Source organism: Crocuta crocuta, unplaced genomic scaffold, assembly GCF_008692635.1.
Source record: "Crocuta crocuta isolate KB4526 unplaced genomic scaffold, BGI_CrCroc_1.0 scaffold1471, whole genome shotgun sequence".
Lineage (NCBI taxonomy): Eukaryota > Metazoa > Chordata > Mammalia > Carnivora > Hyaenidae > Crocuta > Crocuta crocuta.
Genome location: NW_027527547.1, coordinates 109,122 through 127,732, shown reverse-complemented (window position 1 = coordinate 127,732; position 18,611 = coordinate 109,122). Strand labels below are relative to the sequence as shown.

At 34.9% G+C, this 18,611-nt stretch overlaps 1 protein-coding gene across 1 annotated transcript in view; it reads right to left on the bottom strand.

The window, feature by feature from the left end:
- PRKDC (protein kinase, DNA-activated, catalytic subunit) overlaps positions 1-18,611 on the bottom strand; it is a 187,967-nt gene that overhangs the window by 137,880 nt on the left and 31,476 nt on the right. The window contains exons 22-27 of the mRNA XM_077765911.1: positions 12,198-12,304; positions 9,551-9,641; positions 8,588-8,751; positions 7,695-7,847; positions 5,886-5,993; positions 3,400-3,626 (exon numbers count right to left, since the gene is read on the bottom strand). Coding sequence (XP_077622037.1) covers positions 3,400-3,626; positions 5,886-5,993; positions 7,695-7,847; positions 8,588-8,751; positions 9,551-9,641; positions 12,198-12,304 — 850 coding nt within the window. The remainder of the gene's footprint in view (positions 1-3,399; positions 3,627-5,885; positions 5,994-7,694; positions 7,848-8,587; positions 8,752-9,550; positions 9,642-12,197; positions 12,305-18,611) is intronic.

Here is an 18,611-nt window from a genome sequence, read left to right as displayed (position 1 = left end):
TGTCAGGACACAGGCAACATTTATCAGTTGTCTTACATGGTACCAGTTCATGGCACCCCAAAAGCATCACAATAGTTACATCTAAGATCATCCATCAGAGTTGACGTTCACCATGCCTGATACAGGAAAAATAAAAACATTCGAATAATGTGAGAATTTCTAAAACATGGCATAGGGACACAAAGTAAGTAAATGTTGTTGGAAAAATAGAACCAATAGTTACTTAAACTTAATTTCTAAAAAATGCAGTATCTGTAAAGAAAATAAAACGAAGCACAATAAAATGAGGTATGACTTATTTATCACTGGAAGTTTGTACCTATTGACCTCTGTCACCCAGCTTGGCAACCCCTCTTCCTAGCCTGTGGCAACCAGGTTTGTTTGTTTGTTTGTTTGTTTTTTGATTCCAAAAATAAGTAAGATCATATGGCATTTGTCTTTCTCTGTCTGACTTATTTCACTTAACACAATGCCCTCAGGTCTATCCATGTTTTTACAGATGGCAAGAAGCCATTTGTTTTTATGGTTGAATAAAACTCCATCATATACATTTACCACATTTCCTTTATCCATTTATCCATGTTGTACACTTATGCTGTTTTCATATCTAGGCTAATTTAAATAATGCTGCAAAAATCACAGAGGTGCATAAATCTTTTTGAATTAGTGTTTCAAATACCCAAAAGTGGATAAATACCCAAAAGTGGATTGTTGGATTACATGATACTTCTATTTTTATTACTGAAGAACCTCCATACTGTTTTCCATAGTGGCTATGCCAATTTACATTTCTCCCAGCAGTGCACAAGAGTTCCCCTTTTTCTACATCCTTGCTAACACTTGATGGGGTGGCTGAGTGGCTCAGTTGGTTAAGCGTCCGACTTCAGATCAGTTTTAACTGTCATGATCTCACAGTTCGTGGGTTCAAGCCCCACGTCAGACTCTGTGCTGACAGATAGCTCAGAGCCTGGAGCCTGCTTCAGATTCTATATCTCCCTCTCTCTCTGACCCTCCCCTTCTCACACTGTCTCTCTCTTTCTCTCTCACAAATAAATAAAAACATTAAAAAAATTTTTTTAATTAAAAAAAAACACTTGTTACTTGTCTTTTTCATAGCGATTTTAACAGGTGTAAAGTGATATCTCATTGTGGTTTTAATTTGCATTCCCTGATGATTAGTGACACAGAGCACCTTTTGCTGCCTTTTCATTTTATTGATGGTTTCCTGTGCTATACAGAAGCTTAGTTGATGTAGTCCCACATGTTTAGTTTTGTATTTGTTGCCTTTGCTTTTGGAGTCAGAGCCAAAACATCATCACCAAAACTGATGTCAAAGAGCTTACCCACCTATGTTTTCTTCTAGGAATTTTATGGTTTCAGGTCTCACATTCAAGTCTTTAATCCATTTTAAGTTAATTGTTGTATATGGTGTAAGATAACAGTGTAGTTTCATTCTGCAAGGAGCTGTCCTGTTTCCCCATCACCAACATGTACTGAATAGACTCTCCTTTTCCCATTGTTTATTCTTGGCTCCTGTGTCAAAACTTAACTGACCATGATTACCTGTGTTTATTTCTAGGCACTCCATTGTGTTCCACTGATCTGCCTGTTTTATGCCAATACCACACTGCTTTGATTATTACAGCTTTTGTAGTATAGTTTGAAATCACGGAGCATGATGCCTCCAGCTTTGTTCTTTCTCAAGATTGCTTTGGCTCCTCAGTGTATTTTGTGGTTCCACACAAATTTTAGGGTCATTTGTTTGGTTTCTGTGAAAAATGCCATTAGAATTTTGACAGGGATCTGCGTTAAATGTATTGACTGCTTTGGGGAGTATGAACATTTTAACAATATAAATCCTTCCAATCCATAAACATGGTATATCTTTCCATTTATTCATGTCTTCTTTAGCTGCTTTCACTAATGTCTTATGGTTTTCTGTGGTCTTACATTTCCTTGGTTAAATTTATTCCTAGGTATTTTATTCCTCTTGATGTACTTATAAACAGGATTGTTTTCTTTATTTCACTTCCTGGTAAGTGGTTATTGAAGGACAGAAATGCAACAGATTTTTATATATGGATTTTGTATCCTGCAACTTTACTGAATTCATTTATTAGCTCTAAGAGGTTTTTGGTGGCGTCTTTAGGGTTTTCTATATATAGTATCATGTCATCTGAAAACAGTAACATAGTCACACTTATGTTTTCAATGCTCTTCTGTATATATAGATTTCACAGTCTAAAATGCTAAAATAAAAATAAAATAACCTAGTGGCTTCAAACTCTAGTCAATTTTCATTTAATGTGCACATGCACATACACACAGAAATTCCTATCCATCCATCTATATCCATCATCTCTCTATCTCTATCATCTACCTTATTTTTACAATTGCTTCCTTTACATCTTCAAAGCTTAACTGCCATTTACTGAGAGAAGCTATCTGGACCAAAGAAAGCCAAGTTCCTCATTATAGGGAGGATGTACTCATCATCTACCACTACTTAAAAGAACTGATTTCAGCAACAAGTTTATAATTATCTATGTGACTAATTATTAATCTATCTCTTTTTTTCAAATGCAACCCTCGTGAATGGCTATTATCTTTATATCACTAGCATTTGATTCAGTGTACAATATTCTTAAAAAGTAATAACAGATGAATGAACAAACACTACTACAACCTTAGGTCAGGGACTAATGATCTTTTTCTTGGACTTCTGAAACATTCCTGGCCCTGTTTTATGTCACTATGTCACTGTTTTATGTCACTTAGATCCACTCTCCATATAGCTATGGGCAGGTGAATTTTAGAAGGAAATTTAACCATGCAGCTCTCTGCTTCAGGGACTTGCTGTCACTAGAAGTGACCTACCTTTTTCAACTCTATGAACAAAGGCTCCTGGCCAGTCTCACTATGTTCCTTTCCAAACTTCAAACTCCACAGTCGAGGAATATAAAATGTCTTCATCTCCTTATATGCCATCCTATTTCTTCTCCCTACCCCATACCTTTCATCTGAAATGCTTTGGCTGATTCCCATTTATGCTTTAGGCTTCATCTAAGTATAAATGCTATAGCAAGACTTCTTTAACCTACTCAAGTTGGATTAGATACTCCTCTTCTAACACCCGGGATTATGTCTTCTGTTGCATTTACAAGACTGCCATGGTATTATGTTTGTATGTATTTCTCAGTAGTTTCTGAACTTCCGGAATGCAAACTGCATTTTAATTCATTTTTTAATCCCCAGAAAACAGCACCCCATCTGACACATGATTAACTAAATGCTTGATACACAAATACATTGATCACATAAACACCAGTCACTTTTCAAAATCACTACTAAAAATTTGAAGAACTTGTTTTATACAAGCCTGTCATGTGGCTTACTTACCTGAATTCTCTGTAGATATTATTAAAGGCAAGTGATGCTCCTAGCCTCTTGAAGGCATTGGGGTGAAGTGCAAAGCTGTATAGTCGCTTGAAAAGTGATTTGGTGTTTACGGGACTTTTCTCCTGCTGTTGCGGTGTTGTCTGCTTAATGGACCATTTGAGGAATTCACGAATGCACCGACCACAAAAATCTCTTAAAGTACTGTCAACAGGGTCTACAATTCCATCCTACAACAAAACATATGATGACAACTGAACTCCCTGGTCTGCTCTGGGTATAACTACAGCATGTTGTGAAAATTAATTTAGAACACTACTCAAGAAAAAATAAACAACAGAAAACCAATCTGACTGTCTAGAATCTAGACTCGAATAACAATGTCCTTTTGACAAAATGAAAACACTTTCCTTTAAATAAATTGAAAAATCCATGAAAAAATGAGAGACTATTTTAATTATGTAGCAACAAAACAGTCCCTCCTTTCCCTGAAGAAACCCATCCTAAGAGTCTTTCTTGCTGACTTTACCTCATAATAGTATCTGAAATGCCTTACTGAGGTTAAAGAAAATAAGATCCTTCTAAGGTTCCAAGGGAATTGTAATGCTACATAAAAATCATATGGAGATGTGGTCTGAAAATATAACTTTCTGTAAGAGCAGTCTCCATGAAAGGCACAGTCTCTAAATACCTGAAAAAAATAAACAGCTAAGGAAATTTGAATGTTTTTATTCCTGTGTAGACATAATTCCCTCTTACATATGTATAGGAAAGATCTAACTTGAAAACCTATATTGAACACTGAAATAAGGGAGTTCTGCCAAACATCCCCAGTTATTTCCTACATGCAAAATCTCTGATTATAGTGCTTATTGGAATTCAAGAAGCCATTAACTGTGGAAATGTGGAGAGGTGATATTTATTGCTTCTCAGAGCAGAGGTAAATAATGCATGTGCTGACATTATGGAATCAGCAATTCTTACTCGGAAACCTATAGACATGCTTTCACTTGAATGCTGTACCAACTTAACATTTCCTCTTTTACCTTTCCTTTCCTCAACTGTCTCACTTTACATTACTATGACCTTACCTGATTTCTTTCTGAAACTCTTAAGTCCCCTTCGATGATCAAGAGGGGAAGAGAAACAAGAAACTTCAGAATAGAAACATTAGAATAAATCCATCTGAAGTGCAAATAAGCCACAAGTTAAATTTAATTAAATATGTTTATTATAGTCAGCATTCGCTGGTAGACACTGCAGGGAATTAAACCACAGATATCATGTCACCATCCTAATAGAAAACGCTCAGTAACTCCCACTACCCACAACACAGCATCCAAGTAGGGTACCACTGAGAGTGGAAAGACCCTACTAAAATTACACACGCAACAGGTACAATCAGGACTGTCTGGGGCAAACTGGAGCACGTGTTCTGCTGCTCTGTGCAGCGCATCTTCCCATCCCACCTCACAACATGCTCACCACGTCTGTTTGGACAAACTTGCTAAGCATTTAACTGGGGCTACTGATTCCAAAGGCAATATAAAACAAAACCAAATCAGGGATGAAATAACACATAAAAATAAAATAAAATGACATTTAAAGGAATCAAAGTAAACTTATTTGCAAGAACTCCAAAAACTGTAATAAATCAGTATCAAATGACACTAGGGCTTTAAGCTGACCTCCTTGCTTGTTGCCCTCAGTGAAGCAGTAATCAAATCCTAATGATTTTACCTCTACAATCTCAGGACAGTTGTACAGAAATGACTGCTGTTTCTAGGGTTCCTTACTTGTTGAATCTGAATGCAGGAGAAAACTGGATAAGCTCAAACAAACTGCTTTTACTCTTAATTATTGTACTATAGATATTTTTTTTTTTAAAAAGAGAGTTCTGCAACTCAAATGAAAGTCCAAGAACATTCTTATCCACTCCTTCTATTCTACACACACACACACACACACACACACAGCCTTCATCTAGATGAAGTCTGTCAATTTATAACCATTCTCCAAAAAGAGGACAGAACCAAAAAGACATGTCCACACTGCTTGCCAATATTTCAAAGTAACACTTCAGTAAATAATTACAGCATCCTATCTGTTAAAATGTCATTTCACCTATTCACTAAAACAAAAGAAAAAAGACAGTATGACCTAACTAGATGATACATTTTGATATTTGGACAGGTAACTTTTCTTAAAATTCTAAATATAGATCAAGTGGGGCACCTGGGTGGCTCAGTCGGTTAAGTGCCTAACTTTAGCTCAGGTCATGATCTCAACAGTTCACGAGATCAAGCCCCAGGTCAGGCTCCACATTGACAGTGCAGACAGAGCCTGCTTGGGATTCTCTCCCTTTCTCTCTGTGCCGCCTCCCCCACCCACCACGTGCACACACTCAAAATAAATAAACAAAACTATAAATACAGATCACATATAACTAGACACTGCAAACAGCAGGGAAAGAATCGACCACTACTCACCAATATCGTTTCTAACAAGGCGACAGTATCCTGACTTTCAAATTTCTTATTGTTAGTGAACCAGTGAATCAGCTGCATAACTAGTGGCTCATATAGTTGCCTTGTTACCTAAAGGAACGATACCATTAGAGTTTATTTTCTTCATGTTACAGTAATTTTACACTGGAAACAGTTCTATCTAAATGACAGGAAAAATTAGGTAATAATACTCCTAGTTTTACTAGCTTTCTTTTCCAGTTAAAATAAGATATTGAACATGTTCTTTCTAGCTCTTTTTCTCATTTTCCTAGAATCCGGCAGAGAAAAATATACATATTAAAACTTATTGTTCTTCTAATGTGAAGCCAGATATTGTTGGTTTTTAATATTTATCTTTATTAATATGATCCTAAACATGCATACAAGGTATCTTGGATCAGACACATTATCATTATTCAACTACAAAGCAAATAACGATCATGTGGTTCCTACATCCTGATTCACACCCTTGTGGTGACAAAATGAAATGCAATGCCCTGCATGTACAAACTTCAAAGAGATAATGGAGAAAGAAGCACCTCTCCCATCCTGCCAACAAGGAGGAGTAAAATCTTTACTACTTGGAGCTGGGATGGAAAGGATCCTAGGTTCTTACTCCAACTTTCTAGAATATAAATAGAGTTTCTTTAGGGGCAGAGAGTCCTGTGGGTCTCTGGCTTTTATAATCCAAGGTGTCTGCCAAGCCTGGACTCCTGTCTTCTGAAAGGAAATACCCAGAGAGACAGTACATCTTCCTGGAACCTTAGAAACTTAACTCAGTGGCCTCATCTGGTGTGACCATGTGATCATCTTGAGAGATAAAGGAAAGTCTTATTATCTTTTTGGAACACACCAATTATCTAGACAAACGGTTACACATCTGATTTTCATTAGATATAAAAAGTAAAATGTCTGTAGCAAAAGTGAAAGCAAACATTCCCTATCTTTATATCTTAAACATTTCTGTGTCTCACAAGACCAAAGCTCTTGCAGAATACAAGAAATCTAGGGAGTTTTATGTCCCCCAAGGACACTGAAAACACTAAACTATTACTAGTTTTAGCAGGACAAATGCCCTTGAGGGTACTACAAGAGAATCACTACTTCTGAAATCTGTTTCTGCAGTAAATTTCCAGTTAAAACCAAAAATCACAGAACATTTGAATTATTAAATATCACAGAACATTTGAATACATTGCTGGATTGTATTCATCCATATTATGTTGAAGAATTTTCCATCTATATTTATAAATGAAGGTTTTTTTGTTTTTAATAAACGATTTTTCAATTAGCTCCCTTTTTTGTGTGTGCATCCTGGTATCAGAGATATCCTAGCTTCATGAAATGAACTGAGAATTCTACTTTATTCTGCTTCATGCAGCAATGGAGAATTTGCCACAAAGTCATCAGGAAGAGGCCACTTGTCAACATTTCCAGTCCTGTACGTGGTTACTTGTCTCGTCTTCATTCTTCGAGATCAAGTCCCTACAGGAGGGCAGACTGCCAATTCAGCTTTAGATGCCTACACTATCAGCATCTCTTAACTATATCAGTGACTCATTTCCTAATTGTGGCACATTAAAAATCGCCAGGAGAGGTTTTAAAAAGTCCCAAGCCCCCGGTCACACCCCTGAGGAATTACATCACAGCTAGAAGGGGCAGCAGCCAGGCAGCAGTATTCATTTTAAGATCCCCAGGGTATTCCAACCTGCAAGCTTTGATGATCCCTGAACAAGATCCAACTTTCTTTTAAGCTTTGCAACTGTATCAGATTCAGTATCATTCACTTACCTGATCTACGTCACATCCAAGTCGAAGTAGCACAGGAAAAGTTCGCTTGTAGAGCTGGTACATGGGTGGGAAACCCTGACCACTTTCAGGCATCTGAGTGGCTTTTCCCAACATAAACATAACCATGCTGTGTAAAAGCTCACAAGCTGCAACCTAAAATAAGCCAGGACTTCAATAAGTTTTAAGTTTCCAGGTTTATGAGAAGATATTTTGAAATGTTGCTCAACTTAGCCCTTTAAAAAGAAAAACTTTTGTAGCAGATAATGATCATACCCAAATATAAATTAACTGGAAGTAGCACTTCTTACATAAAACTAATGCTTCTGTGCATTCTTTCACCTTCTGATCTGCATCCAGGAGGTGAGAACTGAAACTTAAAAGATTTAGACAAATTGGGACTAGTACCTTCAAAGAAATAGATTTCATTGCTGCCATTATTACAGAACTTTGCTTCATCTGTTAGCACATTTTTAACCATCACTTTTAGTAAATATATTTTTAAAGCATTTTGGAAATTTACAAAGGAATTCCATAAACATTTGAGAATTGTTTATGGAATTATCTGTTTTATCTGTTTCTAATCCCCTAGGTTAAGGTGATAATAATAGTGCACAGATTGGAAATCACTTTTAAATACGCTTTATACTGTATTTTCTATTATGAACAGTTTTTTTGGTATATTAGTGTTTTAGCAGGTTTATCTACTAAGATAATTTATGTTTACTTTCTATCAGTAACATCTACTTCTGATAATTAAATCATTGCCTAATTACTCTATTACAGAAAATAAGAATTGATAATATTGGAATGGCTGAAATATATTATCTATTTCCAAACAAATACAGTTCTTAAAAAAGATAGATTCCAAATAAAATAATGGAAAATGGAAGTACTTTAGTTTGTCTGTCACTAGCTGAAAGAGCTAACTCTGTGACCCGAGGCAAGAACACATCCAGATAAATGACAGGCTTCATTTCTATAAATGGTACTGCAAAACTGAGTCTTTTTTCTCTGTCCCATGCCACATATTTCTTCATCATTTCATCTGAGGATGTGGCTGTTGAAAAAAATCAGGAAGAGCATGTTTTCATTCAAAATCTTTCTAATGTTAATTGCTCAATTCATTAGTGAAAGTAGAATGCTTTTATACTTGTAAGTCAGCACATTATTCATCTTTCCTTTTTTGTTTTTATTTCAGACATATATATGTCATTACATTATCACTGACATACTATTTTTAACCTCGATTTAAAGTAAAACTATTTTTAAACAAGTTTAATAGTCTAGAATATTTAATTTCCATGTTCCATTAAGAATTATTTTTAGGTGTTATGTGGAAAAATGATAAATGAACAATGAAAATCTCCCTTTTGTAACACTGATTTTCCAAATGTAGGTTCTAAGTTCCTAAAATAACCAAAAGTCACTAGTATACTTAATATGAAATATCAAAACTAAAAATACAGATGAATTTTTACTAATCTAAAATGCTGATTCTGATTTTAAAAATACTCTGAATATCCAAATATTAAGAATATCAGAATTTTCACAGATTAACTTTGAATTCCTGACACAATGTATAATATTAAAAGAAAGTATCAAATTAGGTTCTGTTTCGAAGTGGAAAATGTGCTTACCAAACCAGACTAGAACATTTTGTCAACTAGTTTGGAATTATCGATTGCATGGATATAGTCAAAGCATTTCATTTAGCAAAATATTACTCTTTGTAATCTCATCTGAAATATATAAATCACATATAGGAGCAAATACTAGACTATATCACGATCTGTATATATTCAAATTAAAGTACAAATACATCTATAGAGATAAATTTATTTTAAAGGAAAGTTTACCTGTTAGGAGATTTTTGTTTATCTGTCCTCCCAAAAAACCAAGCATCTGTACTACTCTAATCCTTATTTCTTCTAAGGACAGTACTTCGTTCTGCAAATTTGAACAATAATATACATGTGATGGTGATGGAGTTAAAAATTAAGACAATTATGAAAAGAAAAAAAAACTATTTTATGACCCTCTCTGTTATTAATGTCTCTCAATGATTCATTATATCCTATACAGTACTGCTGTAAATATTACTGCAAATTCATGGAAAAGAGTCACATCTTTTCCAGTTTTGCAGTCAGATGTCCATTTTCAAGGCCAGTGGTTCCAAAGTTTTGCCAGGACCCTTTACACCCTTAAAAAATACTGAGGATCCCCAAAGAACTTTTGTTTAAGTCATACTTATTGATAATTTCTCTTACTAGAGGTTAAAACCTTGAAATTATTTATTATTTTATTTAAAAATACAAAATCCAGAGGTGCCTGGATGGATCAGTTGGTTGAAAGTCTGACTCTTGATTTCGGCCCAGGTTATAATCTCACAGTTTGTGAGATCCAGCCCCACATTGGGCTTTATGCTGACAGCATGGGGCCTGCTGGTGATGCTTCTAACCCTCTCTGCCTCTCCCCTGCTTGTGTCCTCTCTCTCCCTCTCTCTCTGCCCCTCCCTTGCTCATGTCCTCTCTCTCAAAATACACAAACACACACACACACACACCCCACTGAAACCCATCACATGTTAACAAATGACATATTTTTAGGAAAAGTAATTATATTTTCCAAATAAAACAAAAAAATTCAGGAAAGTGACACTGTTTCACACTTGTGCAAATCTCTTTACTGTATGACTCACTAGGATACAAGTATAGTGATATGTTGTTTAAGCCACACTTGGAAGATGGAGGAGCACTTTAATAGTCTTTTTAGATAACAGTTGTTATTCTTTGATACAAATTGAACAAGTCATAATTTAAAAAAATTTTTTTAAGTTTACTTATTTAGAGAAAGAGAGGGAAAGAATGAGTAGGGGAAGGGCAGAGAAAGAGAGAGAATCCCAACCAAGCTCCACACTGTCAGTGCAGATCCCGATGCAGGGCTTGAACTCACAAACAGCAAGATCATGACCTGAGCTGAAACCAAGTCAGAAGTTTTAATGACTTAGCTACCCAGGCACCACCCAGTTATTTCTTAGTTACAATGGGGAATCTAAAACCTTACCAATGAATTTTATGTAGTCTGTTACATTAAACTCCATTGATCTATCCTGCACTTTGAGTGGCTTTCTGTTGTTGTTGTTGTTTTTCCTATGCATGATTTAGTAACATGACATATCGGTCACCTGAAAATACTGGTTTACTGGGTTATGCAGATCTTAAAAATATCGTCACAATTCATTACATATACCAAAAAAAAAAATCACATTTGTTAATATCACCAATCTTATCAGAAAAATCTTTAAGTATTAAGATGTTGTCAAGCTCATGGTGACGGTTTCAAGTTTTCCAAAATTTAATTTTTGTTTAAAACCTTGCAATTTTATCATTGGCAAGAAATACTCTCAGATGTTTTTTTTGAAGTGACAGGTTCACTTTATTTATTTTAGATAAAATCTCTGCCAAACACTGAATAGCCACAGTTTGCCAGTTGTTCTTTCAAGTAAAAATGGTGTTCATGAACAAGTGCCTACTTTAGCTCACAGCTCAAAGCATCACAAAGTGTTTTCCTAAAGACGACTGTCACACTATGTCACACTATGCAGCAGACTGCTTTATGCATACTTCTGTTTCATCACACAGAACATTAAAAAGACATGTGCTCAAGGGTCAAGATGTAATAAAGTGCTTAGGAAGGAACAGTGTTAGACCTCGTTACACCACAGTGCAAATGTCAATGAGTAAAAATAGTTTTGACCTTGCACCCTGGAACCCAGAGTCCTCACTTCAAGAACCACTCTCCTAGAGAATGAGGAACTGTGTATCTGTAAAGAAATTTTATCTGTAAAACCAGAAATATGCTCAAGTAATTTTATTTTGTTTTATTTACATGTGATAAAATAATTTAAATATTTTAGACAGCCATTTCCAGTTTTATGCAGTATTTCAATCAAAAGCTGTCAAAAATAATGAGGTGGAAGGATTTTTCCCTAGAGCTTACATTATCAGTTCTAAATATTAAAAGTTTTTCAAATTTAAAATTTTCACTTCATACCTAAAATAGGTATTATCTCTAGTCAGTTTTCTCTCTTTATTCTTTGTTTCCTATTACATTATATGCCACATCTCAAAAACCTAATCTCAAGAAATCATCACCAAAAAAACATAAAAACTGGAATGAATTAAACTTGACAAAAAATATATTTAAGACCTAAATGAAACAATCTTAAATATCTATAATATCAGTATTATGACTGCTTACTGAAAATGATCTATATTACTTTCTTTCAGCCACTAAATATATTTGAAAGTGAGGAAACAAGAAAACAAGATCAAGTAATATATTTTATGGCTAAAAATATATTGAAATTATTTCTATACTGTACTCTAATGTATTGATAAGAACAACATTTGAAACAAAGATTTTTACTCTTCATAAGCATTAGACTCTAATCTGTCCATTGTTTGAGGTTAAAAAAAAAAAATATATACAAGGGATTCTTACCGATGAAATGTTCTTTGTCTTTTTCAGATGCTTTAACACAACTTTATTAAATCCTTTCTGGGCAGCCCGAGAAAGTGCTGACACCTCCCAGTTGTTCGTGGACTCATCTATCAACAGTAAACAAAATTAAATTTTAAACAGCACCCATTCATGTATTTGATGAAAACTAAGGAGAACACAGGATACTGCCAAGTAGAGGTATTAAAATCCTAATTATGGTTAAAATATTGTTTCTACAACAACAAAAATATTAATAGTGGTTGTCCTAGTTTTAAATATCAGTCTACTAAAAAGAACACTGTTCCTTGAAGAAGTGGCTAACTCCAGAGATTGGGTAGACCTATATTTATAAAAGGAGCCTGAATCACCTTGTTGGATCCAGGAAGGAGCTGCTTGAAGAAAAGCAGCCAACCCCCACTCCTTATATGGAAGCCAAATCTGGAACAATCTGAACATAAAATTAATAATAACAGTAAAAGATTAGAGCCATTCGAAAAATAAGAATCCATAGGTGAGAAAATAAAGATACTTCTTACAGTAGAATCCCAACTACTATACAGAAATGATGGAGCCAGAAGATCACTATTTTACAACCATCACAGTAGTAAGAGATTCAGGAAGAATCATCAAGGGGCACTTGTGAGGAGCAATAACATTTACACTCATGAAGTATCTCTCTATAAATTTATTTTTGAAATGATTACAAACTTAGAGAAAATTTGAAAGTATGGTATAAAAACTTTTCTTTCCTGAACCATTTAAGAGTAAATTACTAGCCTCATGCCCTACCACCCCTCAATACTTTAGCTATGTTTCCTACAAGGACATTCTTCTACATGACAGCCATTCCAACTAACTATCCAAATCAGGACATTCATCTTGAGACATGACCCACAACTAATCCTCAGCCCGATTCAGGTTCCAGCATTGAGCCTAAAAGCGTCTAATAATGTCAAAATCACATGTCATATTTAGCTGTCCTTTAAACTGAAACAGTTTAGTCTTCCTTTGTATTTCACGATTTGAACACTTAAAAAATTATATGCCAGGAATTCTGTATATGGTCTCTCTATTTGGATTTGTCTGTTTTCTCATGATTAGATTCAGGGTATAGAAGCCAGTTAAAACATTTTACCAGTGCCTTTATTAACTATTGAGTTAAATAAATCTTTGACACATGTATATGTTATGACCAGTGTAAAGTCATAATTGTAAAACTATAAAGCTATTTTTCATGAGTTCTGAAGATGCCCAGTAGATAGGCGGACAGAGCCACGTAAGCAGTCTTCATTGGAAGACACCTCACAGGTAGTTTTTTCTTGACTCCAGGAATGAATCCCAAACAATAACAGAATCTTACCTCTGCTATGTTTGTCTAGTTTTCCTCTCTATAATTTTGTGCTTTTGGTTTGCTTATGCCCAATAACCTAGTCTCCATGGGTGGGAGCAGTAACTAAGAATTTGTTTGCTTACCATTTGGTGACCTTTTGTGTACAGATGTTAGAGATCTACTCTCTGATGGGCCAGAAATGAAAAGAGGATTTATTTGTTTTTTGAGCTCAAATTAATTCAGAATTTTGTACAATGGGAAGAAAAGCTCTTTGATATCTAAATTGGTAACATGGTAATCATGCTAACATGAAGAAAACCTAAGATATTACTTCGAAAAGTTTGATTTCTTGAACCCCTGAGACAGAACTGCTATTTTAAGGTTGTGTTTATTTCTTGTTGTTGTTGTCCTTTCCTGAGGAAACAGAAGAAAAATGTTCAATGTTTAAGAGTTTACTACCTATGTTTACTTTTTAGGCATTTTATGAATGCAGGTCTACATTTAGGTCTTTAATCAATTTTATTTTTGTATACGTTTCATTCTTTTACATGCAGTTCTCCAATTTTCTTAGTAACATTTATTAAAGAGACTGTCCTTTCCCCACTGTATAATCTTACCTCCTTTACTATAGATTAATTGACCACATAAGTGTGGGTCTATTTCTGGGCTCTCCATTCTATTCCATTGATCTATGTGTAGCTGGTACCATTTGTTCAATTACTACAGCTTTGTAGTAGTTTGAAATCTGGGAGTGTGATACCTTGAGCTTTGTCCTTCTTTCTCAACATTGCTTTGGCTATTTGTGGTCTTTGTGGTTCATACAAATTTAGGGATTATTTGTTCTAGCTGTGTGAAAATGCCATTGGTATTTTGATAGGACTGCACTGAATCTATAGATTGCTTTGAATAGCATGGACATTTTAACAATACTAATTTTTCCAATCCATAAGCAGGATACATCTTCCCATTTGCTTGTGTCATCTTTAATTTCTTTCATCAACATCATATAGCTTTCAGAGTACAAATCTTTCACCTCCTTGGTTAAATTTACTCCTAGGTATTTTATTCTTTTTGATTCATTGTAAATGGAATTTTCTTAATTCCTCTGACAGTTATTAGTGTAGAGAAATGCAACAGATTTCCATATATTAATTTTATATCATGCAACTTTAATTTATTGATGTTTTTAGTGGCATCTTTAGGATTTTCTATCATGTCATCTGCAAATAGTGACAGTTTTGTTTTACTTCTTCCTTACCAATTTGGATGCCTTTTTAGGTCTCACTATTCTGGCGAGAATTTCAGTACTATGTTGAAGAAAAGTGGTAAGAGCTGACATCCTCCTTGTCTTGCTGCTGATCTTAGAGGGAAAGCTTTCAGCTTTTCACCACTATGGTAATAGCTGTGGCTGTCATATAGACGTTATTATGTTGACATATGTCTTTATACTCACTTTCTTGACATTTTTTATCACAAACAGATGCCGAATTGTGTCAAATGCTTTTTCTATTATCTGTTAAGATGATCTTACGATTTTTATCCTTCATTTTGTTAATGGAGTGCATAACACTGATTGATCTGTGGATGGTGAACCATCCTTACATCCCTGGAATAAATCCCATGTGATCCCTGTGTATAATCCTTTTAATGTATTTTGAATTCAGTTTAATATTTTGATGAGGGTTTTGGTATCTATGTTCATCAGGGACATTGACCTGTAATTTTCTTTTCTTATAGTGTCTTTGGTTGTGGTATCAGAGTAATGCTGGCCTTAGAGAATTAATCTCAAAGTATTCCTTATTCTTCAATTTTTGAAATAGTTTGAGAATAGGTATTAACTTTTCTTTAAATGTGAGGTAGAATTCACCTATGAAGCCACCTGGTCCCAGATTTTCGTTTGTTAGGGGTTTTTTGATTACTGATTAAATTTCATTACTAGTAATAGGTCTGTTCAGGTTTTCTAGTTTTTCCTAATTCAGTCTTGGATGATTGCATGTTTCTAGAATTTATCTTTTTCTACTAGGTTATCCAGTTATTGGCATATAATTATCTATAATAGTCTCTCATAATCCCTTGTATTTTCATAGTATCAGTTGTAGCTTCTCTTTCATATCAGATTTTATTTGGGCTCTTTTTCTTGAGTCTAGCTAAAGATTTATCCTTTTTTTTAAAAACATGTCCAAAAAACCAGCTGTTTTTTTTTTTCTCTTTAAATTATTTCTGTTCTGATCCTTATTCCTTTCACTAACTTTGTGCTTGTTCCTTTTCTAGTTCCTTTAGGTGTAGGTTAGATTAAGATTTTCCTTGTTCCTGAGGTTGGCTTATGTTGCTATAAATTTCCCTCTTAGAACCGCATTTACTGCAACTTTGGAATGTTGTGTTTCTGTTTTCATTTGTCTCAAAGTATTTTTTTAATTTTGTCTTTGTTCTCTTTAGGGACTCAGTAATTGTTCAGTAGCATGTTGGTTAGCCTCCACATGTTTGTCTATTACAGTTCTTTTTCTCTGTAACTGATTTCTAGTTTTGTACTACTGTGGTCAGAAAAGATGCTTGATACAACTTCACTCTTCCTACCTTTACTGAGATTTGTTTTGTGACCTAACACATGATCTGTCCTGGAGAATGTCTTAGAAAATATTCCACATGCACCTTAAAAGAACACATATTCTGCTGGTTTGGGATGGAATGTTCTGTACATGTCTGTTAAGTCCATTTGGCTAGTGTGTCATTAAAGGCCACTGTCTCCTTATTGATTTTCTGTCTAAACAATTTATCCACTGATGTAAGTGGGGTGTTAAAGTATATCCCCTAGTATTATTCTACTACTGTCCATTTCTCCCTTTGTCTGTAAATATTTGCTTTACATATTTAGGTGCTCATATACTGAGTGCACAGATATTTTCAACTGCTATGTGCCCTTACTGAATTGATATCTTTATCATTATGCAATTAGCCTGTCTCTTGGTATAGTCTTTGTTTTTAAAACTACTGTGTCTCAATTGGATCAAGAAGATGTGGTTTATCTATACCATGGAATACTACATGGCAATGAGAAAGAATGAAATCTGGCCATGTGTAGCAACAAGGATGGACCTTGAGGGTGTTATGCTGAGCGAAATAAGTCAGGCAGAGAAGGACAAGTACCATATGTTTGCACGTATAGGAGGATTAGGAGGAACTTAAAGGAGGACCCAGGGGGAGAAGAAGGGGGGAAACAGTGGGGGAGAGGGAAAGAGGCAAACCATGAGAGACTCTTGAATACTGAGAACTGAGGACTGATGGGTGTGGAGGGGGAGGAGGGAGATGAGCATGGAGGAGGGCACTTGTGGGGATGAGCACTGGGTGTTATATGGAAACCAACTTGACAATAAACTATTTGTAAAAGAAATAATAAAAAATAAAAAATAAAGTAAATTAAAAAAAAACTACTGTGTCTCACATAAAAAAGTTAAAACAAAAAGTAAAAATTTTTTAAAATATAATTTCAAAAAGAAAAGGTCTATTTTGCCCAAAATAGGTACTGCTACCCTGGCTTTTTTTCTTCTTCTTCTTCTTCGTTTTCATTTGCACAGAATATCTTTCCATCCCTTCACTTTCAGTCTGTATGTCTTTTTGTCTTCTGGTCTGATGTGAGTCATTACAGGCAGCATATTAATGAGTCTTATTTAGGTTTTTAATCCATTCACCCTTTGTCTTTTGATTGGAGCATTTAGTCCATTTACATTTAATTATTGCTAGATGTTCCTTGTTTTCTAGTTGTGCTTCAGTTCTTCTGGTTCTTTTCCTTTTCTCTTGTTCTCCTCCCTTGTGAATTAATGACTTTCTTTAGTGTTATATTTGGGTTCCTTTGTTTTTATTTTTTGTGTACAGGATTTTGAATTGTGGTTACCATGAGATCGTACATAAGACTCTATATATACAGCATTCTATTTTAAATTGATGGTTACTGGAGCGCCTGGGCGGCTCAGTTAAGTGTCCAACTTTGGCTCAGGTCATGATCTCACGGTTTGTGGGTTCAAACCCCATGTCAGACTCTGTGCTGGCAGCTCAGAGCCTGGAGCCTGCTTCAGAGTCTGTGTCTCCCTCTCTCTCTGCCCCTCCCCTGCTCACACTCTCTCTCTCTCAAAAATAAATAAAAAACATTGAAAAAAATTTTTAATTAAAAATAAATAACTTGATAGGTACTTAAATCTGAACATATTCTAAAAGTACCATATTTTTACTCCCCCACGTTTTGACTTAATATTTTCTATCTTTTTATTTTGCATATCCCTTAACATTGTGAATATCATTGATTTTACTTTTGTTTTTTAACCTACATATAAGCTTTACAAGCAATTAATACACTATCTTCACTATGTATTTACCTTGAGCAGGGAAGTTTATACTTTTATATATTTTTTGTTACTAATTAATACCCTTTCTGTTCAGCTTAAAGAAGACTCTTTAACATCTTTTATAAGGCCTGTTTAATGGTGATGAACTCCTATAGTTTTTGTTTGGGAAACTCTTTCTCCTTTAATTCTGAATGATAACTTCACTGGGAAGAATACTCTTGATTTTACTATCTTTTCCCTTTTACCACCTTGAATATATCATGCCACTCTCTTCCAGCATACAAAGTTTCTGCTAAAAAATCAGTTCATAGCCTCATGGGGTTTTCCTTATATATAATTAGTGAGTTTTCTTTTGCTCTTTTTAAGGTTTTACCTTTATTTTCTGCCATTCTGATTATGTGGCTTGATATGGACCTCTTTGGGTTCATGTTGTTTGGAACTCTCCGTGCTTCCTGTACTTGGATATGTTTCTTTCCCCAGGTTAGGAAAGTTTTCAGCCATTATTTATTCAAGTAAAATTTCTGCCCCTTTGTCTACTTCTTCTGGACTCCCGTAATGCCAATGTTAGTATGCTTGATGTTGTCCCAACGGGCCCTTAATCTATTCTTACTTTTAAAAGTTCATTTTTCTTTTTCCTGTTTCATTTGGGTTACTTCCACCACACTGTTTTGCAGTCACTGATCCATTCTTCTTCATCATCTACTCTGCTGGCTGATGCCCAGCTGTGACTGTACAGGTGCACTGGTG